A 26,457-nucleotide genomic window follows, 5' to 3' on the forward strand; every position below is an offset into this window, starting at 1 on the left:
TCTTAGGATAATATGTGGAAAGAATTCTTTACAACGATGTCTTCGAAATGTAAACGACGGTACGCGATGTCATATTGTGGTTCACATCTGTGCGGCTGTGTGTTACTTATTTAAAGCCGACACCAAACGCGGAGCGTTGTCGACTCTCTCCGGTCGCCACCAGCTTGGTGGTGAAAAGAGAAATAGTAGGCGAGAATTGCTTATTTATTTATCAGATCGCACGGATAAGAATTGGAGAAGGTGATTTTCCCCCTGTAAATCAGTATGTACCGCCGAGCGAGTGAGTCAAAGGAGAAGCGCGCAATCTCTATCGAAGGGGTTACAAGCTACTAAGCTTTTATGTTATCTCTAGCATATGAGCGTTGTTCCGAGAGTTCTCTATTACTCTAGACATGAAAAAAAAAATTTTTTTTGCTGAATATATTTCTACAGAGTAATATTCACTGCGTTTTTCGGTGCATAACTTAACGCCTTATCGCATCAAGCCTATACTTACTCTATGGGTGAATATCCGGTGGCACTGTAATTAAGTCACGGTGACATTCGAAAGGCGCTGTATGAACGGTGGTAAACGTTTTAGCTGCAATCAGTACAGATAATGACGAAGCCCCAGAAGCAGTCTATATAAAAATGTGGGTTATTGTGGGCGAAAATCAGGATATGTGATAATGAGGCTCGTCGTATACAGCGTGCCTCATAATCACATATTGGCATTTAGGATGCTCAGGATTAATTTTGAGCGTTTGTCAGTGGCGTAGACAGGATGTGGTTTGGGATGTTCAACCACCTCCCCCGAAATGTTTATATATTGTATGTGCACATATACTATACTATACTATACTATACTATACTATACTATACTATACTATACTATACTATACTATACTATACATGGTATACTATGATACTATGATATACTATACTGTACATGGCTACGCCTTAGCCTCTCTTTCCCTTTTTTCTCACCGTCACTTCTCTTTCCCACCCCTTGATATGTTATACTATACATAACTATGATGTACCCTCTCCCCTCCTCTTTTCCCTCCTTCTCACTCTCACATAATTTCTTTCTCTCACTTCCCTTTCTCACCCCTTGATATACCATACTATACATAATCATGTTTTCCCCTCTTCTCTCCCACTTTCCGTCTTCCTTTTCATCATTCTCACCCTCACATCACTCCCCCTCACTTCCCTATCCCACCCCCTTGCTATAGTATGCTCTACGTGGCTATAGCACTATACTTTACCCTGTCCTCCTCCTTCTCACCATCACATCACTCATTCTCACCTTCACTTCTCTTTCCCATTCCTTGATATTATTCATGGCGATGCTGTACCCTCTCTCTTCCTTTCCCTGTTCCTTTCCCTCACATCACCCGTCCTCAAGCTCACTTCCCTTTCCCACTCCTTGATATGTTATACTATACATGGCCATGCTTTGCCCCCCTACCCTCCTCCTCACCCTCACATCACTCCTCCTCAACCTCACCTCTCCTTCCTACGTTCTTGCTATGCATGTACTCTCCTCCACCTCTCCTACCGTTGCATTGCATATTTTCACTCGGCTTTCCTCCTTTCTTAGCTTCACATCATAGTGAGGAAAGCTAAGTTTTCTCTGCTAGGACCCTTTCCTCGCACTCACAGCAAATGACGTGTGATATCCTTGCACTTCGGCTTTATAAAGATCGATGACGACGGCGACAGTAAAAATCGCCTAGTGCCCACATAATCGCTATCGAAATAAATTACACACTTCCTGGTCGTCGGGATGACGCCTTACCTTGTCGTCTCCACTTTGCTCTCTGGTAAACTTGCTTTCACACAACCTTTCCGGTTGAGACGGGATTCCGGAAAAGCAAGACTCGGCACGCATTCATTTATGTATTTTTTATTAGTTGAAACCTGAAGCAAACACTGGTGGGATGTACACTCTCTAACATTTGAAGGCGACATATTTCTGCACCTCACGTGGCGTTGCACTGCCTGCTGAATCAGCCAACTTTTGACCGATCGACAACGTCAATCGATACGTCATCACGTGACGTCACAAGTTTTCGTGATCTGTGCCGTCCTCCCACCTCGAAAAAGAACACGTGGGTTTTTCGACGGGGCCTCTCAAGGTATTGCAAAGGCTCGCGTAAGTCTCGCGGAGGAGAGTGTCAACATAGCCACTTAGACCTCCTCACATGTGCGATGTCTCGATGGTTGTCTTCACCGCATAGCTTAGATGCTAAGCGTGAGAGCAGCCCACAAGAATTCCTCGACTCCACCAGGCCACTCGGCTCACGCGTGTTGAACTGAAGTGCAACGTTGGATTGAGTGAACAATCAGTTTAAAAGAGCTTGTTTCGCCTTGCCTTCGCATGCCTACACTCGAATTCTTGTTGTACGCGGCTTTTACTTATCAGTCCAGCGCTGCGTGTCGCTGTTTCGTAGCAAATAATTATATTGCGTTTTGTGTCTGTGCTGGTTGCGGCAAGTGTCCCGGTAGCAATTAAGTGCCTTCCAGCTATAAAACAGGCAAGATACACCGCGTCCGCTACGCTCATAGCCTTTTCATTATAAGATATATATGTGCATAAAAAAAAACTGTATAAACGTACAATATCACAGGCTAAACGTATCGTAGTACCAAAGCGTACGTGCCGGTACACACGAATTCAAGCGCTGTGTTTTTAGCACTTGCTCCACCAGCAGGGGCGTAGCCAAGGGGGGGGGGGGGGGGGGGGTTGGGGGGGTTCAAACCCCCCCCCCCCCAGAAATTTTTCAGTTTTATACAAACGCACGCACGAACATACATAAAGTATGGTTGAACCCCCCCCCCCCCCCGAAAAAAATTTCTGGCTACGCCCCTGTCCACCAGTCAAACCAACAAACTTTTAGCTGTTCAAAGGGGCTGTCTCTGCTTCCTGCGTAGTAAGTGCTGCCGTGGCTCTAGAGTAGCAACAGCGGCTCTAATCGTTACTCAATGCAAAGCTGTTTTCAGGCTGTTTTCAAAGCACCGCATACACGGATTGACCCAAGCGCGTACCGCGATAGCTTTTTATTTTTTTGGTCTCCTATTACTTCGAAGCCGCTTTTCTATCGGCTGTTTGAAGTGCAGCTGTGTATCCGGATGCCATGTTGGGACCTGTCATTTAACCACCGACGCGTTTAATCTGTGTGACGAACACGTTTTTAATCTAAACAATTTGCACTCGCGTTGAAGTAACCGCCGCGAAGCGAAGCGCCGCCGTTAACTCGGCCGCTCGAGCCGAGATGGCACTGAGTCGGCGCGTCGAGCGGCCGGCGGCTCCCGACGGGCTCTGACGTCAGCTCGAGCGACTCCCGTCGTACCCCTCGCGGCTGGCTGAGCATGGCCGGTCGACGTTTCCAGTGATTGCCCAGTGCTGTGGTCATTCCCTTTGTTCTTCCCCCTTTGGATGCCGTGCTCAAGACATACCCATCGGCCGTGCTCAGCCATTGTGCTTCGCCGCTGCACGACTTCTCCGGGCTCCCAGGGCGACCGCTGACCGGCCAGATGTTCAGCTGACGTGCGTAGCCCCCCGTGCGGATCATGGAGACTGTCGCGTAGGCCTAAAGCTGCTGGGATCGATACGCTGCGAGCATCGTGCGGTCATGCTCTTTAGAATCTAGTTCTCAGCTGTGTGTATCTGTAGGAAAAAAAAAAAAGTACGGCCATGCAGCAAGCACCTAACGTGCCGGAGGCACCTCCGGCCGAGTGCAACATCAAAGTCGTCTGCCGGTTCAGGCCGCTCAACGATGCCGAAGAGCGTGCCGGCAGCAAGTTCATCGTCAAGTTTCCGTCGGGATCGGAGGATTGTCTCTCGATAGCGGTAAGTTTCGTGCACGTTTTTGCCTTTCTAGGGGCGCCCACGATCATTTCTAACGGTCAGACGTGTCGTGCGCGAGCGACAGAAATTTTTTTCATTGATTCTCCGTATCGGTTACCCGTACCCTCTAGGCGTTGCCCCGACTCGGTCGCTACGGGACTCGCAGACGCAATGCTCCGTTCTTTCTTATTTTTGTTCTAGCCGCCTTTATATCGCACATGTGGCGAAAACTTGACCGAAACGTCGTCAAGGGCATGTCAGTGCGTTTATAACCGTGTATTTTCAGTAGCCACAGCGGCAACTTAAACATCGATACGGCAAATCTCGGGTGTTCGTTTCGGGCGAAGTCGGGGTGGCGCATTACAGCTGGTCGCACACTGCTGTAATGTGTGCGTGTCGCATCAGTGCGAGGTACCGTAGCACAAATGCAGTCATACATTACGCTATATAAACGCTACGTATAGCGAGTCCTTGCAAGCACTGCTGCCCACATAAAACTGCTTTGTCGTGGCGTTTTTTTTTTTTTTTTTTCGTTCAGCTGACAGTAGACGCAGGTGTCGAACGTAAAGAAAGTAAAACGATGGCCAGAGCTTTGGCTAATCGAAATGCCCAGTGTTCTAGCTCAGAAATAGCGTCGCAGCGTCCGTGCTTTTTAGAGGCAAACAGGCTGGCTTCGTGCTTTCGCAAGCGGAGCCCCTCGCATTGTGTCGCGCTTGTGATCGGTGACTGTGACGCAAGCTGACACGACATCGAACAGCTCAGCTGCTCTCGAATCACTCCCTCCTCTGCGCCGTGGAAACTTTCTGTTTTGCACTGGCGAGATAAGTGGATGCGATAACGGTTGACAATCTGCTGACCGAGACTTTTTACCATATCGTTCATCCCCTCGGAATGACATACATAAAAAAAAAGATAAACACGAGATTGTATATGAGATGCTTGCATCGCAGAAGCCCTCCGCAGGGTGCACGAACGTTATTATTATTAGCTTTTTTTTATGAGACGATCTTCTGGAAGTACTTGTAGTACCAGTTTTCTGCTGTCACTATTCGAAATTGTTTGAGGCCGCTAGGATACTGACAGATATCGAATGCTGCATGCCACTATATGTTCTAACACAATTGCAGCGCCTCTATTATTATTTCGTTAACCGGTATTGTCAAGCTGCTGTCGACATCACGATGTTTTCGCCGCGTATACACTACGGATGTACTGACGCAAGATAAGATGACGGCTTCTGCTAAAGTGAGAGAGAGAGGGAAAAAATGCAGCTGTTTTCATTTGAACAGTTAATAGTGGAAACTGCAGGCAGTGCGCTTTCGTGATCGTTAGCGCCAGCTTACGCAGTTGAATTGGAAATCCAAAATTAACAGAAAATGATTTCCTTTTTGTATATACCAATGAGTGATATACGACAGGCGAAGCCCTTTGTGCGGTCGGTAGTCTGCGGTCATTTCTATTTCGAGTCAAGGTTTGAAAAAGGCGGAAGCAGTAGCCCGTACCACCATTTATAAGCCGAGGAGACCGCGCAGATGTATCGGCTGCCTACTCTTGTTTCATTTATAACATCAACGCGGAAAACGAAACCTCGCTTAGTGTAATGCCGAGACTGTCTCGTCGTCGTCTGGGCTGCAAGCGGCGACCGTGGATTCTTCCGCCTGCGTTGGTGTAACGACCGACTTTTCGCACGGCAGACCTTGCGTTGGTCGTAAGAACTGTGCAAAAAGAGAGAGAAAAAAAAAAACGAAAAAGAGGGGGGGGGGGGGGAAATAAGAATACACGACGCGTCTGCTTTATGACGAGCTCTGAGACAGCACACATGAAGCATCGATATTTTAGTCAAGTACACGTCGATTTGGAAAAAAGGGCCGCTTTCAAACAAACAAACAAACAAAAGGAACAGTGAGGCACTCAGGCACATAAGCCTTTTGTTTATTCCTCGTTCGTCAAAACGCAGCGATTTAGGTGCACGTTAAAGAACCCCAGGTGGCCGAAATTTCCGGAGCCCTCCACTACGGCGTCTCTCATAATCATATCGTGGTTTTGGGACGTTAAACCCCAGATATTATTATTATTAAAACGCAGCCCCGGATAAAAGAGAAGAAAAAAAAAAGCCACAAGAAAAACCTGTGCCCCAAATACTCATTGTATTAGACAGGCGTCTAAAACGCACCGTGCGCAGGTTTCATAAGTTATCGTACTGTGGTTGACTCTAAGCACCCACGTGTCATTTGATAATAAAGATCTTGGGGTTGACGTCCCAAAACCAGGATATGATTATGAGGGACGCCGTAGTGTTAGGCTCCGACAATTTTTACCGCCTGGTGTTCTTTAACGGGCACCCAAATCTAAGTACATGGGCCTCTAGCATTTCGCCTCCATCGGAATGCGGCCGCCGTGGCCGGGATCCGACCCCGCGACCTTCGGGTCAGCAGTCGAGCGCCATAACCACTAGACCACCACGGCGGGTCACGTGCCATTTGAGGTTGCAGCTCTCAATGCGATTAAGTTTAATTTGTGAGTTCGTGAATTTGTGTAATTTGTGAATGTTGCGTTGGTGCATGTATCTTGGGTGTTCGCGTATGTAAGTGAACACGACCCGACGGGCCCGAGAAAAGACGTCAGTACGATAGAGCAGAACCCGACGCGACAACGTTGTCGACGTGAACTCATTTGTTTGTACTCACTGGGAGTCGCGGCATGATAAGAGTTCTTAACAGGACGTCCCGTCCTTCAGTGGCTGGTTCCGACCCAACATTCCGTTCAGGCAAAAAGTCCAGCTTTCGTCACGTGATCTCGATCGGCAGTTTTCCATTGAGGCTGACTAATCGACCCGACGAGGTACACGAGAACACTTTGTGTGCATATCTGTGCGTGTAGCCTCGATTGTACAGCTCTGGTATTGTTTGCTCAGTTTCAGCGTGAATGAAATAGACTGGGTGAGCGCCCAAACTGAGCTGCGCTAAGGCAATACAAGAATATGACGCTCCAACTCAGCAGTACTTGTCGATTGCAGTACAGCATTCCGTAGTTGAAGCGCACTGATATCGTTTCTGGGAATCGGAAACACTTGTCCTCTGCGCTCTTTGTAATGGAAAAATGCGATTCCTTATGATATATGCCTTGTCTATTCATGCTTTTACCATCAGCAAGAAGGCGTGTCAGCTGTGTATATTGCTGTGATTATGTTTGATTGGCGAGATCCTTCGTAGGCAGGGGATACGCACATTAATATTGTATTGGCGTGGCATGCATTATTTAAATATTAATTTATTCGGCCCTTATCCAGTCGAGTTTGTAGGCAGTCTCTAGACTATCTTGCGTTCTTATAGTTTGCTAACGTCTATTACGAACTCGTTTGAGTGTTGCCATGTTGGGCTGTTGGTGCTGCTTTTTTTTGCCATGTGTAAGCATGTAAACATGTGCATTGAAAGTGTTGTGTGTGGGGATGCGTCTTGTGTTTCATGTCCATGTTCAGTTGACGTTACAACCCGCCGTAATGGCCTAGCGTTTACGGCATTACGCATGCTGATCTCGAGGACGCGGGTTCGATTCCAGGCAACGACAAACGCAGTACGACGGCGGGCCAATTGCGAAATTGGCCGTATGCTTCGATTCAGCTGCGCGTCCAAAAACCCTAGGGGGTCAAAGCTAATGGAGTCACCCATTAAGACGCATCAGGCGTCCCGTCATGTCGCATCGTGGTTTTGGTACGTGTAACACTGTGCTAATTGACGTGTTAACTGATGCGCGCAAAACAAGGCTGTTTATTTCACAGCTGTAAACGGCAGCGCCCATCAATAGAAAGTAAATATGTTTAGTCTATAGACTGTCAACAGACGACGAAGGTGCCTTTCCTTTAGCCCCATTTTTTTTTAACCTCTGGCCGTTTTCTTTAGTTCTGTTGACTTATAGAGGATCTATAAACATCGCTACGAAGATGTCTACAGTTTTTCTTCATAATCTGTTTAGGTGAAGTTTCATGACAGTCATTAGTTCGTGTCTAGTAACGTTGGTTCGTGTATCGCCTCTTTTTACGTGAATTGCCTGTAGTCTAGGGCGCATTGTATACTCTCCGACGGCAGTGTAAAAGTGTGAACCGCATGCAGTCGTACGGAAGAAAATTTTTAATACTTTCAGATTTACGCCTCCGAATTCTGACTTACAAGAGCGAGAATGTTTACGCAAAAGCCCCTTGTACCGTTTCTTCCTTTTTAATCGGGTTTTCTGTCTTAGGTGCATGGTTCAGAAAACCAGCTAACAAATAAGCAGTTCCTGTGCTAATTAATTTCTATTCGGAAAATTTTTAATTGTTTTCGTACGAATGTACTTCGACGTTGCCAGATGTAAAGGTCAACAACCACAATTTCATCATGTTTCTTATTTTTCTTTCTTTCTTTTTTTCGTGTGGGATAGGTTCTTGGGCTTACGGGGTTAAGAAGCGATCAACATAGCATAGCTAGCGCGCTTGTCCACTTGCACTTACGATAACGGGATCTTTTCCCGGCTCAATCTTGCTCTTTCAAAACAGCTATTCGGCTGCGAATGGGATCCAATATTATTCAGCGTAATCTCGTTGAAACGATCTCCACTGCATGGAACCAGTAAATAAATCGTATCATGCGAAAATCGTGTTACCCGATCAAAGCTCCATAAATCAGTCATATAGGCTTTCTCAGTGATAAACAACTCGGTAGTAAAAGTGCGTGTGGCGTCGAGTGATACTGCTCCGCATAAAAACAAAAAGGAACTCGCCACCGCCGGTGGCGATAGCTCCGCGCTGCAGAATCAGAATCTGCACTGCTTCGGGCACGTAGCACGTTCACGGGTCGTTGAAGTGTTAAGTTATAGTGCGCTCTGTGATAAAAACGCTATGAGCTTTAGAAATACCCGTGAAAGAACATATCTGCAGTCGCGTAATCCGATTTGACGTGAAAACGCGGTAGCATTGACTGCATAAACATACACTGCTCCTATGGGGCGTTACCGCTGAAAATGTATTGCGCAATGTCACGTCAGTGAGATTCCGCTGTATAATAGGAAATATATTATATAAGAAAACGCATTTTTGCAGAATCATGTAAAATGATTTCAGTGCATTTACTGAGTGCAAAGTCCGCGAACAGCGGGTTCATTCTTGTTTCTGTGCCATGTGGTTGCGGGTTCGATGCTGTTCTGCATTTCGGTGGGTACGAAATACGAAAACATTCAGGTAGTGAGGCTCGTGTCACTTGCTGAAGGCCTTGGCTATTTGAAAAAAGCACCGATTCCAAGAGTTGGGGGGGGGGGGGGGGGGGGGGGGGTGTATGTACTTGTATTTGCACGTTAAAGGACTTCAGCTGGTCCATGGTAGAGTGCCCCTTTAGTTCCTCGTCACTTCATTGCGTTCTCATCGTAAGGACCTCAGTGGGAGGGGTCGCGGAGAGCGGAGGTGTGGGAGGCAGCTGCGCTGCGGTGAAACTTGGCTTCCCATAACGGAGAACCCTTGAAGCAGCGCGGAAAAAAAAAAAAAAAAAACGAGGACAAAGATGAGGAACAAACAACAGGACGCGTGCTGTTGTGCTTGTTGGTGCATCTTGAATGGCCGTTTTTTTTTTCTTTTTTGTGGGGGGGACTCCAGGAACGAGAAGGACACAAGATACACCAGGACACACGGGAGCTACTCCCGTGTGTCCTGTGTGGCTGTCTTGTGTTATTCCTCGCTCTCAAAAAAATCGCCCAAACATACAGGTTGTTGCTATCACGCAGAACACCTGCGTACTCCTATGGAAATAGGATGTCCCTGCTAACGTTAGCGAATGTGGTGTTGCCTTGCAGGTCTAAAACCGAATGTTGTAGTCATCATGTTCATGCCTCTCGCGTCTCAAGCCGTCGGAGCTAGCTTGGACATTGTCTAATTCGCGGCACTGTCAGCCCTGATTGGTGCAGAGCCACTCCGTCTTGTTCAAAAGGCCTGAAAAGGCCACCACTACAGAGTATGACAATATGGCGCGATTTGACGATCTACGGATTAGCGAAGTTCGTTATTAACTGTCTCACAGAGTGAGTCCCTGCACTTAAGTGTTTGGGGATCACGCAAAACGAGAGTAACTTTTGAGTGCATGCAAAGCTGCGTCGGCCATCGTTGTCTGCGACACGAGCTGTGCCTGTCTACTACTGTCGACGCAGGGCGAGCCGAGTTGTCTTTGTGTAGATGGGCAGGAGATTCGGTGCGTGCAGCGGCTCGTCGCGAAGCCACGCAAAAGAAGCGTGGTCCACCGCTTGCCCCCCGCCCCTTTTCTTTTGTCTCTCGCTGTCGCTCGCACGCGCAGCGCGTCATCTCGGTTGCATGCACGAGAGGGAGGGCGAGCGTTTGCGTCCTTGACAAGTTGTTTGTGATGCACCTGTCGGTGCCTTTGTGTGTATGTGCGCGATGAAAATAGAGGGTGAGGGTGTTCTTTTTTTTTTCTGCCATCTCTGCGCGCCACCTCTATCCACCTGCTCCTTCCCCCCCACACTGCTTCCTACGGCGCGACATGCAGCATTCGTTCTCCAAGGCTGCATTTTTGTTTCGTTTGTTCCTGTCTTACGTGCCTTGTCTGTTGTTCACGGATGACTCACGCGGCGGCTGCGTCGTCGACGTCGGGTCATTCATCAAGCGGCTGCGCCCCGTTTCGCCGCCGTCGCCGATCGCGACCGATTATTCCGGCTGCGAGAAGCGCGCCCTGAATTAGAAAGCGAAAATGCGTTGGCCGGCGTCCTATCGGTGCGAGCGAAAGCTCCGTTTTTCTTTTTTCTTTTTTATCTTTTCGTCTCTGGTAGAACGTCGGGCCGCCTTTTTTCGTTATTATTTTTCATCTCCGTCGTCTCGCTTTTTTTATCATAAACGTGGGCAGGCTGGTTCTTTCCGTAGTTTTCGAGTGCGTGCTGGCTGCCGTTCCGGTCGTTCGTGTTCCGTCTCTGCGTCGTTCTCCCTACCCTCTCTCCCTCTCTATCGTGACGCTGTCGCAAGCTCCGACTTCGTCGCCGAAGCTAGGGGCGGCTCGCTATTGTATGGAGACCCCGCATACAGGGCAAACTCGAACTCATTGTTTTCGCCGCCGCTGCTGCTAGCCGTCGGTTGTTTGGCTCCAGAAAGTTTTTTGCTTTTCTTTTTTTTCCCCCTCCTACTCGCACTGTGTTGACAGGATGTGCATGCTCTGTTGCCGGGGCATTAAAAAAAAAAGAACGAGAAGTTTTGCACCGGAAAGGGGGATCCCGTGCCTACTATGGCATGCGTTGGGAATACGGCACGCCACGCAGTACATTGCGCTCTCACTGGCACGCAGGGAAAGGGCTTTTATATATTTCTCTTTTTTTTTTCTTTCTGGCCGTCTCCACTTACGATTGCATTGTTCTCGGTTCGGTTAGCACCGTTAATTGTCGGAGAGGAAGCGCGTGAATAATGAGCCAAAGATAACATTCTAAAACCAACTTCCTTAACCTAACCAGAACCTGCCGGGGTATCTTGGCGGCCGTGGTGTGACGTTGATAAGCGTGAAGTTGCTGGTTCGACTCCCGGCCACGGTGGCCGCACTTCGACGGGGACGAAGCGCAGAAACTCCCGCTATACTGTAGGGACGATGATTGCAGGGCATTCTCGGACAACGACACGTCTTCCGCCTCTGTGGCACAGTGGTTACGGCGCTCGGCTGCTGACCCGAAAGTTGCGGGTTCGATGCCGGCCGCGGCCCGGTCGCATTTCGATGGTGGCGAAATGCTAGGGGCCCGTGTTCTGTGCGATATCAGTGCACGTTAAAGAACACCATATGGTCGAAATTTTCGGAGCCGTACACTACGGCGTGCCTCATAATTGTATCGTGGTTATTACACGTAAAGCCCCAGATATTATTACATTATTTGACAACGACACGTTTTGGCGACCCCGTCTCATAACTCTCCCGTCACACACCTCCCTCTGCACACGATCCTCTCGCACCCCTCGCGGTGCTTGTGATGGCGTAAGATTAAAAGGATGCGAGACCCGCCGCGTTCCGCCTGCTTACGAAATCCAGCAGAAAGCCAAGCAGAGCTTGGCTTGTGTGGCAAGCAAGCCGCTTTGCCTCCCCTTATCGAAGGCTCTCTGTTTAGCGCAAGCGTTTGTACTCTCGAAAGGGCGCCCTCCCGTCATGTGATCGAAGTAATCTCCCGTTCCAGCTTTCGGTGTTCGAAACGTGTTCGCCGTAAATGGAATTTGGCAACAACGTCCTAGGCGCTCACTCCCTATCTCTCTGGCGATACGGAGCTATGCGACTAAGATATGACGAATATCCCTGGGCATATACCGCCGCTGTGTCGCACCACTATGACGCATATGCATCGTCTGACGTCACCGAACGCCGCTATCTCATCCTCTTAGGTCGCCCTCGCTAAAGCAATGCCCCAAGAGTCTCCCAGTGAGAACTATAGGACCGAGATAAGCATGATTGTTTTGCTTAGTATCTGATGTTGTTGCAGCAGCAACAGGAGTAATTCTTTTTTGTTTATCCTAACAACCAAGTGGAATGGGGTAGCCGTCGCCAAGAAATAGCCGGGTAGTCGTCGCCGACAATAACTCCCTCATTTATTTTTGTATTTCAATAAAAAGTAGTAGTAGTAGTAGTACAAGACGAAAAGGAAGGTCGACATTAATAAGGAAAAACGCTTGTTCATACATCTGCCTCGTGTGCGCAGTGAGTGAGTGAAAGAACGGGACAAAGTATTTTAGCGTATGCCGCACACAGCTGCCATTTCATTGCCATTAGATGTACTAATCCCTCCCAACTGCGCTCGCCCCGCAAAAATACGTTGCACGTAGATACAATAAACCCTGAACTTCCAATAACACGTATACGGTACCTCGGTTTTTACCTCGTTTCGAATGGTAAAACGAAAACGTTGTCTGCAAATACACCGAAAAGTGTATTCTGTAGGAAACGTGTGAGCCCGCATTATGCATGGTAATTTCCGGTATAGCTAAAGGCGAATCGACAGTGAAGCAAACGACGGTTGGCGTGCAGTAACGTCTGTATATATACATAGCGCTGAGTAATTAATGTCGAAATGCAAAGGAATCGCTTTTTTTTTTAGCTATTTCTTCGCGTAACGTATTTTCCCGTTAGGAAACCGGCCTCCGATAATTCCTTTCTGCTGCTATAGCTGACCGTGTCATGCAGTAGCCGCAATTCTGGAACGGAAGCCGAACCCGTTCCCTGCGTGTATAGCCAACCGAAAGCAGTAAAGGGAAGCCTCGTTTTACGCTTCCCGTAATTACACTCGCCGACTTGTTCGTGCTTATTTTTGTTGTTTATTGTGGCTGTTAAGGCATACGGACAGGCGTGTACACGCCCTTCGCGCACGCGCTGCAAGAGCTGCAGCGCGTGGAAGACGGATGAGCCCATACACGTAATCACTCGATGTGTAATGATCTTCGCTCGGCTTCATTAGCGCTGGCTGCGCGTGGATTGTCTCGGGTTGCCCGCCGTTTGTCCTCTTCCTTCCTTTGGTTATTATTATTTCTTTGTCTCTTCGGGCACCGTGTAACTCGAATTATAGCTTCTTCCAGCAGTTTTCATTATTTGTCGGCATGTTGGCGTGTACCAGAGGTGCGCGGCAGCACGGTGCAGATCGGGCACCTTGCTACACAACAAGGCGTACCTGCGTGGAGACCTGTTTGAGCTGCGCGCTGTTAACTAGAAATAAAAAAAAGGACCGAAATTATCTACACGAAGTTACGGCCAATGAGGATCTGCCATTACAGCTATGTTTTCGCGGGTTATATAGTGTGTATATGTATATACGTACAACGTCGCGGCCGAAATGAATGGGTCTCGCTGACAATGAATTCCGTGCCCCTGACACAAGGTTGCCGCTTCGACATTGACCTTGAATGTAAAGCGTTCGGGCGCGCCGCTTGGTTATTGCCTTGATATATACCCTGAGCAGCGCTGGTTCTGCTCTATTCCCCTCCCCCACCCCCTCCCCAGCGGATAGGGCGATCAGTTAAAGGCTTCAGGAAATATATAGCGCCGCATACGCGCGAACTGCTATATAGGGAGCGGTGAAATAGAGCATTTCAACTGTAATTAAAGATTATTTGAGCACGCGTACATGCCGGCGCGCCTGTGCTGCTTCAACCTGGTTCCCGAGTTGCGAAGATTAGGCGCGGTATGACAAACAGCGCAATCTATATGCATGGGACAACGAGTTATACAGGTGAGGGGATCTTTAAAAGCCCGTTTGGCGGGCTCGTGCTGCTGTAAAAGCGAGTTCGTTTTATACCTATCGAGTGAGTGTCTTCGCGCGTGCTCATTCAGAGGTTAACACTTTTGCACGGGCACATATCAGCGTGGTCACCTCCTGCCTTATTCATATGTATATATGGCAGATTATTTATTTGTTTGCTTGTTTGTTTGTTTGATTGTTTGATTGTTTGTTTGTTACCAAAGTATACGCCATCAAGTCTCACTTTGTAGCAATCCAAATTTCTTGCCACACACAGCGTGTCACGCTTTAGTTTAGAACGCAAATGTCGTGTTCTTTATCATGTATTGTTCCGTTCCGGCTTGCCCGTCTATAGTTACCTCTTTTCTGATTTCGTTGTTCACCATCGCCCTGCGCGTGTCTCGTTGCTTCTACCTTGCTCGTCATGGTGAGCTTAGCGGGGCACGTGACGGCGCGGAACGTTGACCCCGAAGCCGCCGTCAAGGTCCCACGCGGGCGGCTCACTGTTTGTAACTGGATGAACAGGTTAATTGCTACTATTAGGGCGGTGAGTCAGCGTTCCGTGGCGTAGACACTTGGCACCGCCAACAGGTGCGCGGTGTTTGCTGGAAATAGCAGAGACGTGGCAAGGCGGTGGCGACGTAATGAAAAGAAGAGAGAGAGAGAGAGAAAGAAAAGGTTTGCACGATCAGATTCTGTCGTATTCTTGGTTCACAGGGTCGATGTAGTCCCTGATAGGCTCGCACCTCAGTGGTGGAAGAGGCATGAAAAAAAGCGAGGCTAACCGTTGTAGATTGTTCGTTTCATTTTCTCTATGCGCGAGTGATACGAGTGGTCTTGTTCTTTCTTGTTTGGGCGTCTTTCGCGTGCCTATAGTTATGGGCGCAGTCAGAAGGCGTTATATTAATGCTGTCTTTTTCAGCCATGCACTCTATCCTGTCATTATTATTATTATTATTATTATTATTATTATTATTATTATTATTATTATTATTATTATTATTATTATTATTATTATTATTATTATTATTATTCGCCCTCCCTCTACGGTAGATACGGGAGAAGGCTCCAGCGGTGGGATAAGCGGACAGCATATGCTCGCTCCAATGAGGAAAATACGCGTGACGAATCTATGCGGCTAAAAATGTGCTGGAGCGGAATCTTGCCAAACGTTCGATATTGGTTCCGGTTTTCGAACGTCCGCTTTCTGCTCACGCGAATGGCCAGAAGCCGACTCGATTTATCTTCTTCGCTAAGTGCCCTCACTGCAACAAACGTATATACGCCTTCGAGCACATAGACGCGGCCATCTTTTTCTACAGAAGCGTTCGGCTATTCTCTTACGTTTATATTTTATCGTCAGTCAGCCTTGGTACTACAGTGGCTACGGTGCTCGGCTGCTGACTAGAAAGTCGCGAGTTGGATTACGGCCGCGGCGGTCGCATTCCAATGGAGGCGAAATGCTGCCGTCCCGTGTACTGTGCGATGTCAGCGAACGTTAAGAAAACGCTACATGGTCGAAACTTCGATCCGGAGCCCTCCACTACGGCATGCCTCGATCCTATCGTGGCTTTGGCTCGTAAAACCCCGTATATTAAGTCGTCGTAAGAGCTTTCCGCGCATATCTCTTTTAGGGGCGAAGCACCTTAAAGGGACACTAAAGGCAAATAACAATTTATGTCAGAGTGAAAGCTCAATGTATGACAGCTTCTAAAACGGCAATATTATCAACAGCAGTGCCCTACTTACCGAGAAATTAAGCTAAATGTATCACATGATGAGCGCCACGAGTGGGGCATTTTCGAAGTGATCCCGATGACGTATCAGAGTCTGCCTACAATAAATCACTAGTAATCAAACTAGCAGCAATAAAAAAAGAACCTTCCGTACATCAAAAGACGTAATAAAGTGCTGTTTGTTCGTTTCCGTTTGATTCATGGAAAAAAGGACCTCTTTGGCGTTGCCATGGGGAACGGCGCGCGTGGTTCAAAGGTTCCGTTTTCGCCGAACTGCGCTTCATCCGGCGCCCTGCTTCGCACACGCGGTCGCGTCTCAGCGGTAGTTTCGGGATCGCGTACTGCCGCGTGTGTTTTGCGCCCTCGTGAAAGTCGCTGAATTGGAGCCCGGCGTCGCGAGCCAATGTCTCGTTGTCAAGTTCTCCGTCCACATCCATTGCGGCGATTGCGTTCTAGCCACCCTAATTGCGGCAAGCGTTGATGGCCGTTGTTACTGCTCTGGGTCCCGCTACTTTCGCTCTGCTGCTACTAGTGTCGGCGGCCGCGCAGTAAAGGCGGGCAACGTTGGGCACGGCAGCAGTGACGTATGAAAGTCGGGTTTCAGGCGGGTGATTTGAAGTGCGCTAACGCGATGCGGACCGCTAAAACGTGATTTTATTTCAAAATAAGCACTTCCTTGGCACAAAATTAGCACTACCAGGTTTCTGGACCGCTATTTCAACATTCAACGTCGGCTTAATATTTGCCTTTAGTGTCCCTTTAAGGCTGAGGCTTGCCCGTCCATCCGTTTGGCGTCCGTGTCCGTGCTTTCACAGCACCGTGTAAAATCTAAACATCAAGTTTAACAGTAGACTAGTATCAGTCATAATTGTGACGAAACAATATAAAATATCTGCAAGCACAAACCCTTTATACTAGTCGGCGACTTCAACGTACACATAACGGACCTTAGGACCTAGCTTTGTCGTCGACTCTTACCGTCCGCTGTCACGGTATATAGGAAACCGTTGCTATAGTCGAAACATATATGTGTGTATGTTAATAAAAAATGCTTACGATAGACGAACATCAATCATAATTGTGACATGACTATATAAAACACCTACAAGCACACATCCTTTATAGTAGTCGCGGCGACTTCAACGTAGACATTGTGGACCTTAGGACCTAGCTTTGTCGTCGACTCTTTGTCACTTTATGTCACGTGATTTACATAATATGTGGCAACGCTCGGGTAACGTACAGTTATACTCACCCGTACGATACCCAGAGCTTAATTCGCCCACTCGTCGTGATTCACTTCGTGGAGATGCGCGTTTTTCGAACGGTGCTACAAGTTCCTTCTTATATGCGTAGCAGCAGTAACCGAACGGAACCGCATCTGATATATCTAACCTTCCCGCCATCTCTTTCCTCATTCGTCACGGCTCTTTTATAGCGCGCGGTGACACTGGCCACTTACATACACACCTATCTGCGCAGCATTCAACGTCATTCACATTGCACGAACTCCACCGCCCCCGTGCGCGATTGCGTTTTTCCGGTCGGCGTTCTGGCCCGTGGCTCCACGCCTCACGGCCAGAATGGGCCCCCGTTTCCGCTAGGGGGAACTGCCGTCACTCCTCCGAAATGAATGACGCGCGCGCTGGTTATTTTCGTCTCTTCGTGGAGTAGTACCCCCTTTTTCCTTCATCTATTTCCTAACTATGACGCAATTTGCCCGCGGGCGAACGAATTGGTGGAACCGAAAGGGCGAGGGAGAGGGTACTGCGCTATATGTCTTATTTCTGGGTTCTCCGCGTCTTCGTGATGACATTAGGGTGAAAGGGCGAACGTAATAGGAAGAGAGGAGAGTAGGGGGATGGACGTTTGATGTTCGGTTTTGACTTTTACTTGCTGTTGGTGCGCTCGAGGCTGTCTTTTATTAAAGACTCCCTCCATCTTGGTGTTTGCGCCGCCTATATTTAGGCCAACGCAAATTGGAAGCCATCACTCATAACAGACACTTTGCTCACACGCTTATCTTCGCGTTGTTCGACGTTGGCTCGACGGTCGTTGGCCTGGCTCGTGCCCGATTCAGAGTTACGCCCTTTTTAAATTCAAACGTAAATAAATTCTGCCTGCCGAAGGTTGATTTCGTTTTCACAATATTTCTGGCGCGTTTAGAAACCCGAACTTTCAAATTATTTTACCCTTTCCTCGCGGTCGAAACCGCGTGGACCCCGTGCCTCTACTATTTCACGAGTTTGCTATCAAATCTTGGGTAACAGAGCTATTCAAAACAGATAAGGCCAAAAAAATTGCAATAAGCGACGGGACAGGCGTCGCGAACTTTCAACGCTGGTATCTATTAAACTCGAAACCATTTTACGACCATTGTCAGGTCACATGGACGTCGTCCTGCACTTTTATTCATGCAGCTTGAGCAGCTCGCTCAAATGTCAGTTACAACCGTTAAAGTTTGCTGAAATTGCCCGAAGTGCACTTGAATTCGCTGTTAATTTTATATGGCCCGAAAATGAAAGCTCTTTGTATAAAGACGAAATCAAAAGGCAAACGTAAGAATGAATAAAATATAAGACCTGGCAAGAGAGCGGTGCAACGCTCCAATTAGATTTGTGCTACCTCCCCCCCCCCCTTCATTTTTATAATTTAGCAGTCGTGGAGTAGATCGAAACACGACGGCAGTTGATGTGTGTGTACAGACAGATGAAGTCATTCCCCAATACTACGTGAACAGCAATAACACCACCCCCAGGCCGTAAGATAGTGAATACGCTGACCGCACGGTCATTATGTGTACCGTTCAATTAGGCAAGTAGGTGGTCGTTAAGGAATCGTTTCCCGTCGCACCGTCGGGTGCTTCCTTTCCTTACGACGTCGTTACCGTTCGTTTGCGATTTATTAAAAGGAAGTTGTCTATCGTCGGCGAGGAAAAAGTAGCCACGAATTGCTCCTTATTGCATGATAAACGAGATACTTGACGACATGATCTTCGAGCCTGTGTGCGCTGACTTCCGGATAATAATAACGAAAGTCTTCTCTGATCACTTTTTAAGGCGAAAGCCTTAGGTGCCTCATCAAACGAAAAAACTGGCCGTCGGCGGCGTCCGCGTCCCGCCTGGGCGGCGTCAACACGAGTGATGCAAAAAATGATCACGTAATGATGTCATCATGACGTCACAGATCACCGAAGTTAAAGACGTCATCATGACGTCACATAACGTGACGTCGCACGATGGCGTCATCACTTGACATCGTCGCTTGGTCAAAGGTGGGCCGATCACGGAGGCAGCGAAAAAAACAGCTCAGGAGCAGAGCGCTTGCAATGCCTCCGGGCCTGGAGGCAACGCAAAACCACGTTAGGTGCCGAAAGATTTCGGAGGGGTGCGTGGGAGGCTCGATACATCGAGTCTTAGGCGAATGCATGAGGGAAAGGTGAGATTTTTTTTTTTTTTGCTTTTTAACGGCGAAACTGTTTAGCAAATCGTTCCTTTTGAGTCGATCGCAGAAAACTATCATCATATCTAACGGGTATGTGCCACTGCGCGGCTAGCTGATAACGAGTACAGAGAGAGCGAGAAAGAAAGAAATAAACAAACAGAGGGACGGAAAGAGAGATATAAAGAAACAGAAAGAGAAAAATCCTTGCCGTAAAAAAGTTCTTTACGAGGTGGGATTCGAACCCGCGTGCCCTCGATCCGAAGGCAAGTGTCTTCACCACTCGGCCACTAGGCACGCTATAGTAGAGCATAGCATAGCCTTGTATAGTATATTGTAGCAAGCGGGTGGGAAAGGGAAGTGAGAGTGAAGAGGAGAGAGGTGTGGTGAGGAGGAGGGGAGAGTAAAGCGTAGCACAGAAAGAATAAGAGAGAAATAGAGAGAAAGAAAAAGAAAGAGACATAGAAAACACCAGTGAAAGAGAGATAAAAAAGTAGAGAGGGGGAAAAAATAAGGTAGAAAGAGGAAACAGGCATCGCGTCGTCTAGCTACCATAGATACCGCACCACTTGGCCAAGCCTGCTTCGCTGTGCCAAGCTTTGCGCGACTTAGTGCAAACTGCCCGCAATTTTTTTTTTTTTTTGTCGCTTGTGAGGTGCTGCTTAGTAAGCGCGGCGTCGCACTACTGTGCCTGTGTTATTCGAAAATTTTGGTCTAACGGACCTCCAGCGTCCAAAGAACTGTATAATATATACCAAAGAATGCTACGCATTCAGAAGGCTCCGCGGAGCGTTCATCCCGCCTCCCTCGTACATAAGCGAGCGCCCGGTCCAAACAAAATCAGGTTGAAGCATTGTAGGACAAGAGGGGTGTGTGTCTGTGGTGCGTGGGTTAAAGGTCAGCGCGGTGGCGGCGTCGTCTTCAACAGCGCGAAGAGGTTACACGCGCCGCCGTCACGTCGTTATCCTCCGTGTACTCGCGTCGGCTGCTGCTGCTGCTTGGGCTGACCTGACAACGCGGCGCCTTGGTTCATCCCCTCCCTGCTCGTGTATGCCGTACTCGGGTTGGTCTCGTGGGCAGTGTTATTATAGCTGCGGGACGAAAGCACGGCATGGGGTGGGTTGAAACAGAGATAAGCCCCGTTTGGTTCGCGTCTGGTTAGGTCACCGCGCGGTCAAAAACACACCACGCGCTGTTGTTATCTTGCCGTCTCTGCAGCGTTTTTTGATGATCCCTGGGCCGCGGTGGTTTTTACTATACGTGTCCTTCGCTCGCTGTGTGTCGTGTCCGACCCCGAGAGCTTCATGCGGCGCTGGCGAGGAGCGAGCTCCTCGTCTTCGTCGTAGTGAGTTAACCCACATTCGGAGCGTATCTGGAGCGTTCCGCGGCGCTGAAGAAAAAAAAAAGAAAATAAAAATAAAATAAAAGGCCCGCATGAATGCGTGCAGGATTCAGCTATTTCCTTTGCTCTTTTCTTTTTTTTTTTGCTTCTCTTAAAGCATCACGGCCCCCTTTCTTTCTTCGTCACTCGTATTCCCAAACACACCTCCACACCCCTCGACAGCCGTGGCTGAGTTGCTGCGCCGCCGTGTGATGCCATTGTTGCACCCGCAGTCCTTCGTCTCTGCCCGTGCTCTTTTTTCCTTCAATAAAGTTGCCTCTTTCTTTCTTTCTTTCTTTCTTTCTTTCTTTCTTTCTTTCTTTCTTTCTTTCTTTCTTTCTTTCTTTCTTTCTTTCTTTCTTTCTTTCTTTCTTTCTTTCTTTCTTTCTTTTGTATTCCGCACTTCTCACCTCTTGTGCGTGCCTGCGTGCTCGGCGACACGTACAACGTCTTCTGCTGCTTATTCCTCTCACGTTCAAGGCGTACAGTTAATCCAGCTTGTCATAAGCGGATTTATGGTCTTGCCGTCTAACCGAGGTAACCTGAACCAGAGCCCTTCAATGGACTCTGTCTGAACTGATGCCCACTCGCTAGCTAAAGCTTGCACGATTCGTCGCGTTTTGCATATATGTATACGCATTCCACATTCCTCTATGGTATATAGCGAATTTATATACTACTATACCGGCGCGCGCGCTTATGTATAGCATTCACTTCAGATATGTTCTGGTCCTTACGTTCGTTTGTTCGTCGCCCTGGGACATTCTTGAATAGCACACGCCATTCCTCACAAAGCAATCAAATTGAATATCTGTGTCAGGGTATGCTGCGCTGATTGGTTTTTGTCCTTTATGTCGTCGATGAGGGCCTGTCTTTAGCTGTCGAAACATGTTATGAAGCATCCCAAGAAAGTTGAGATGCATGGTAAACTTATCCCTCTATTTCACTCATTTAACTGGCGCTATTACTCTGTGCATCCCAATGTGAATGCATCTTGTACAGAATAGGCTTTCAGCTTTTTTCGGGACATTTTCTTTTCTTTTTTCGTTTAATTCAGGACACGCGCGTCTCGTAGCTATTGGTTTTCTTTTGCGAATGCTATTCTCTTCTTGATATTTTCTTTTTTTTCATATCACGATCACTAACTCTGCGCATCAACTGCCGCCGTGTTGTGGGGCTTTCGTAACTCGTTCGACATGTGCTTGTTAGATAGCTTTTCATCTTTTTGCAGGTTATCTTCTTTACAATTTACGTTTTACAATGTGTCTACCTCCTCGCCATTTACTTTCTCCCGTTGCGATCATTATGGCCGTGCTGTGCCCGTTTCACCTAATTCCCAACATGCACGCACGCTTCCTCTCTTCCCTGAGTTAGTCGTGCAGTATTACTCACCAGACGTCGCATTGTATCGCGCTGCGGTTCCTTTAAAAGCGTAGCGCATCGACTATATACTTATCCACTAAGTGCTTCGCACAGGCAACAGAAGAAACGCACGAGCGATACTATACTAAAGTCCTGCGCAACACGCAACTCTCCATCTGCAGTAGTTTTTGTGACGCAGCACAGGAATGACCGACTCTTACCCTCTAACAAGGCGTAACACATTTCTCGCCCCACCGAAGAGGAAGAAGCGGCGCTCGTCGTCACCTAGCGTACGTAGCGCTGACGGGGCACGCCGATAACGCTGCTGCGTGCACGCCTGGCTTCGTGGAACACCCACCCACCTACACAGGGCCCCTTCTTTCTCGCCTCCTACCCCCGCCTCCGTGCGCGTGAGGTTTCGGTTGTCTCCTTTGTGTTGCAAATGGACGCCGCCTTCCGCTTCTCCGTGCATGCGCTTATCACGTGCCGGTATATTTTTGGAAGGGGATTTAAAAAGGAGCGCTGCTCTTAGAGCGAACTGTGCACTGCACGCGTATACGTGCCTGCCGCGCGTCCCGCTACTTGACTGCTCGAGCGAGCGCGCTGCGTTTTCTTTATTTTTGATTATATTTCGCGCGTCCCGTCCGCCGTGGTTGTTTCGGAATTGAGTGACGGATAAAAAACAAATAAATAAAATGAACAAGATTGGCGGCCGAGATGAGCTCCATAAACGACGCACGAATACACTTAGGCGCAGGTGGTTGAGTGCGAATGTTTTCTGCCTCTCGATATGAAAGGGGCATTTTGTTTACGCCGCCTTCCACTGTCGTTTGAGAGCACTCTGGCAACGCTGTGATACAAGTTTACAATGTCAATTAAGATGTTTTTTAGGTTGCTAGTGAAGGGTATAAGCTAAGCGGTCGTCAGTATATCGTTATATAGGTCGCGGTCGGCTTATATACTCTGAGCGTGTAGGCTGCCAATTATAATTGAGCACCGTCACCGCTGAAGTTTCTTGCGGCCAGGCCGTGTGGAACACCCATGAGCGCATTGATAATTGTCGTTTAAGTTCCAGTCGGGTCGAGTGTACATTAACACCACTCGGTTCGCCATTGGAGGTTGTTCTTATAGTGATGTGCGTGAGGTATCGCTATATGCAAGTCACGTAATTCAAACTCAGCTTATGCGGGAAGCCCTGTTGTGTCTGTTGTTTTGACGCTCCGAGAGACGTGCATGTGATCAGCAGCTCTAGGAGACCTCTTTTCGGAACGTTTCCTGAACACAGGCGTCATTAGTACTCGTAACCCGGACAAAAACCATTTGTTCTCGCGGCCCTCGAATGGTTAAATGCGGCTGTTCTTCGTTGTTTCTCTTCGTGGACATCTGGAGCACTGAATAGCGGCGCCGCTATCTGTTGTTACCGCGCGCCCTTTCTTCTTCGCGATCCGGACGGCCTTGTCACGCAGGCGCAGCTGCACTGCGAGTCAGTTTGGTTTGAACTTAGCCGCTGTGGCTGTGCTGTCCAATAAGCTGGCCGTCTCATCTCGGGCGCCTGTCTACCGTATATACTTCTGACGGGGCTTCCTTTGCTCACTTGCTTTACCCACCATGACGGGTGATGCAGTGTATGTAGCCGCAGGCTGATCCTCGCTCACACCTGTCCGTGACACGCGCGCAGTACGTGTGTGGTCTCGTCTCGCATATGCGGGCGCAACGTCACTCGGTGCACTGCTAATTATAGACGCTGTATGGCAAGCGCTCCGTTGTAACGGGATCCGCGCCTCGTGCTTGCGCTTTTTTAACGTGTATAACGAGTTTTCCTGACCTCACAAAAAGGTTTAAAGGGGGGGGGGGGTGTTGTCGAGCTCGCGATGGGACGCGAACACAGACCGCGAAAATATTCTTGGTTTCTCCAGATCGCGCAGCTTCGCGCTTTTATGCACTTTGACGCAGCAACGTAGCCAGAATTTTTTTTTCGGGTGAGGGGGGGGGGGGGATTCAACCACCCTTTATGTATATACGTGCGTGTGTCTGCATGTGTGCGTCTATATATACACATGCAAACCTTAAATATTTGGGGCGGGAGGCCGAACCCCCCGGCTTCGCCAATTGTGGGGCGCCTTACGTTTCACCGAATGTGTCGGAACGACTATATAAGGAAGTTTAGACGATACTGCAGGCAGTAGTAGCTGGCCCTACCAGCTACCGGTCTTCCATGATCATGTAAGTTCGCTGCAGCATACCGTCCGATCCGTCACTGACGTTTCTTTGTCTCGCAAATTGCGCGCTTTGGTATACACAGCACACAAACACGCTCGACACGCGGTATGCCGAGCACCGCGTTAGTGCGAGCGCGTCGAGATACTTATTGTTGCCGCAACAACAGCTCGCGGTGGGAGGCCTCCTGCTTCTCTGCATCCCATTGTTCAGGACTTCCAACGGCGCGCTCGCGTTTAATGCGTTTCAGCGACGGCTTATAACGTCCGACTCGCACTTTTGCTCGTTTGGCAATCGTCTCATGGCGGCGCCTAATTCCTCCGAGTGCGCGTATAAACTCTCGTCTGTTCTAGCTGCCAAATCGCGAGCGCCGGTGGGAACTCGGCGTGAACTCCCTCCCGGGCCTGTATTATTATTCTAACGCGTGCCCCCTTCCGCCGGAAGCGCTGTTGCGTGATGACATCCTTTGTGTTCCTCATCGGCCGCCGCCGCGCTAGCTGAGATGCATGCATGCATGCATTCGAGCAGGAGCTCGCGCCCTGACCTTGGCGATGTCCCAACAGCTGCAGCTGCTGCAGGATTGCGCGCCTGCGCTCGAGCCGGAGCACCCTGGATTGTTTGTTTCTCGCGCGGTCCTGGAGGCCTCGGGCTTCCGCCGCTGTCAGCGCGTGATTTTTCTTGCCGTTTTAAGCGTTTGTGAATAGCTCGTTGAGGTGTGTCGGAAGAAAAGCTGTATAAGAGGTTCCTTGAAGGCGGTCTCTCGCACATACTGCGTCGGCAAGCAGCAGCAGCTGCACTTCCGAGAAGCGTTCTACATGCCGCCGATGCAGCCCGCATGGCTCTATATAGCACGGTGATGAAGTTGTCGCTTATACAACGTTCAGCACCTTGTTCTATATACGCCGCTCCACTTCCGATCCTCGTCGAAAAGACAGCAGTATTTTTTTCTACATTCTAATCTAGAAGCTTCGTAAAACGACCGTTTTCGAACATCCCGATAAGATTGACGTAATGTGTTGCCCGCCTTAGCGTTGCTATATCGGCCAGGGGCGTATCCGCTCGTCCTTACCTCCTCTTCCTTAAGCAGCCACCTTCAGTCCTCACTTTTCGGCATAAATGAATTCATCATCATTCAGGAAAAGGAAACGGCGTCGTGCCTTTACTGTGGGAGCCAGTACGCATGACGTCATGAAGATGACGACGCGCCTGACCTCATAGGCAGGCAAGAGAGGAAAGAGGAGGGTGATGGTCACGCGTTCGAGTTTGACTCGCGAGGTCTGGAACCTGCCAGTTGAACCAACAAACAAGTTGGCCACGAACAGCAGCAGGAACTCGGCTTAACGTGGCAGCCGGCGACAAAAATCCTGTGTATATTTCACGGTGTCAGGATTTAGGGCTCCTTGCAAGTGTAAGGAATTTGAATATCTTCAGGTACCCTATACAGTGGACTATATTTGCGCGTAAAGTATGTAAAAACTGTCAAGGGTACCGTTCGCCTACCACAGCAGTATCAGCGAACTGGATTCACAAAATTCATGCACCGGCGTTGTCGGTCGTCCCGTCGGCGTCGCTTCATTGCACGGCCTTCGTTCTTTTCTTTTTCTTGTTTTTTTTTTTTTCCGCGAAGGACAGAAGGGACGTCATCGATCGACCGATCACGTTCGAACGGGTGCGCTTCCCCGAATCGGGTTCTTATTGCAGTCCGCTCTGCTGTTCACCGATTGGTTCGAGGCGCGCTGTATATAGGGCGGGCAGCCGTTCTGAATCACCAGCGCTTGCACTCATTTGGTATATACCCCCATTGGTACGTGCTCACCGCAAGGGTGACGTCTAATTCACCCGTACGTGAACACACATATGCACAGACACACAAACAAACAAAGCAGTCGTATATGAACCACGCAGAACCTCACGAATTCCATATGAGCCACGCATAACCTCGCTTATATGTGTCCGGTGGCAAACCGGATGTGGTTAACGTTTCTGCAATGGCGAGTAATGCTGCACCAGCGTTTCGGTTCCCTGCTGTGGCCATGGCCTCCGAGATCGCTGCGTAAATGTATTTGTAAAGTCTGCAGGCACTATCGGTGCCAGCCAGTGGCGTAGGCAGAAATATTTTTCGGGGGGGGGGGGAGGGGGGCAGGGGCGTAGCCAAGGGGGGTTCAACCCCCCCCCCCGAAATGTTTCAATTTTGCTTGCGTATATATACACGCACACATACAAACGCACGCACGAACGTACATAAAGTATGGTTGAACCCCCCC

At 48.8% G+C, this 26,457-nt stretch overlaps 1 protein-coding gene across 1 annotated transcript in view; it reads left to right on the forward strand.

The window, feature by feature from the left end:
- Positions 1–3,329: 3,329 nt before the first annotated feature.
- LOC119386981 (kinesin heavy chain) overlaps positions 3,330–26,457 on the forward strand; it is a 109,336-nt gene continuing 86,208 nt past the window's right edge. Inside the window, exon 1 of the mRNA XM_037654274.2 lies at positions 3,330–3,838. Within this exon, the coding sequence (XP_037510202.1) occupies positions 3,683–3,838 (156 nt within the window). The 5' untranslated portion in view covers positions 3,330–3,682. The remainder of the gene's footprint in view (positions 3,839–26,457) is intronic.

The sequence above is a fragment of the Rhipicephalus sanguineus genome, chromosome 3 (assembly GCF_013339695.2).
Source record: "Rhipicephalus sanguineus isolate Rsan-2018 chromosome 3, BIME_Rsan_1.4, whole genome shotgun sequence".
Lineage (NCBI taxonomy): Eukaryota > Metazoa > Arthropoda > Arachnida > Ixodida > Ixodidae > Rhipicephalus > Rhipicephalus sanguineus.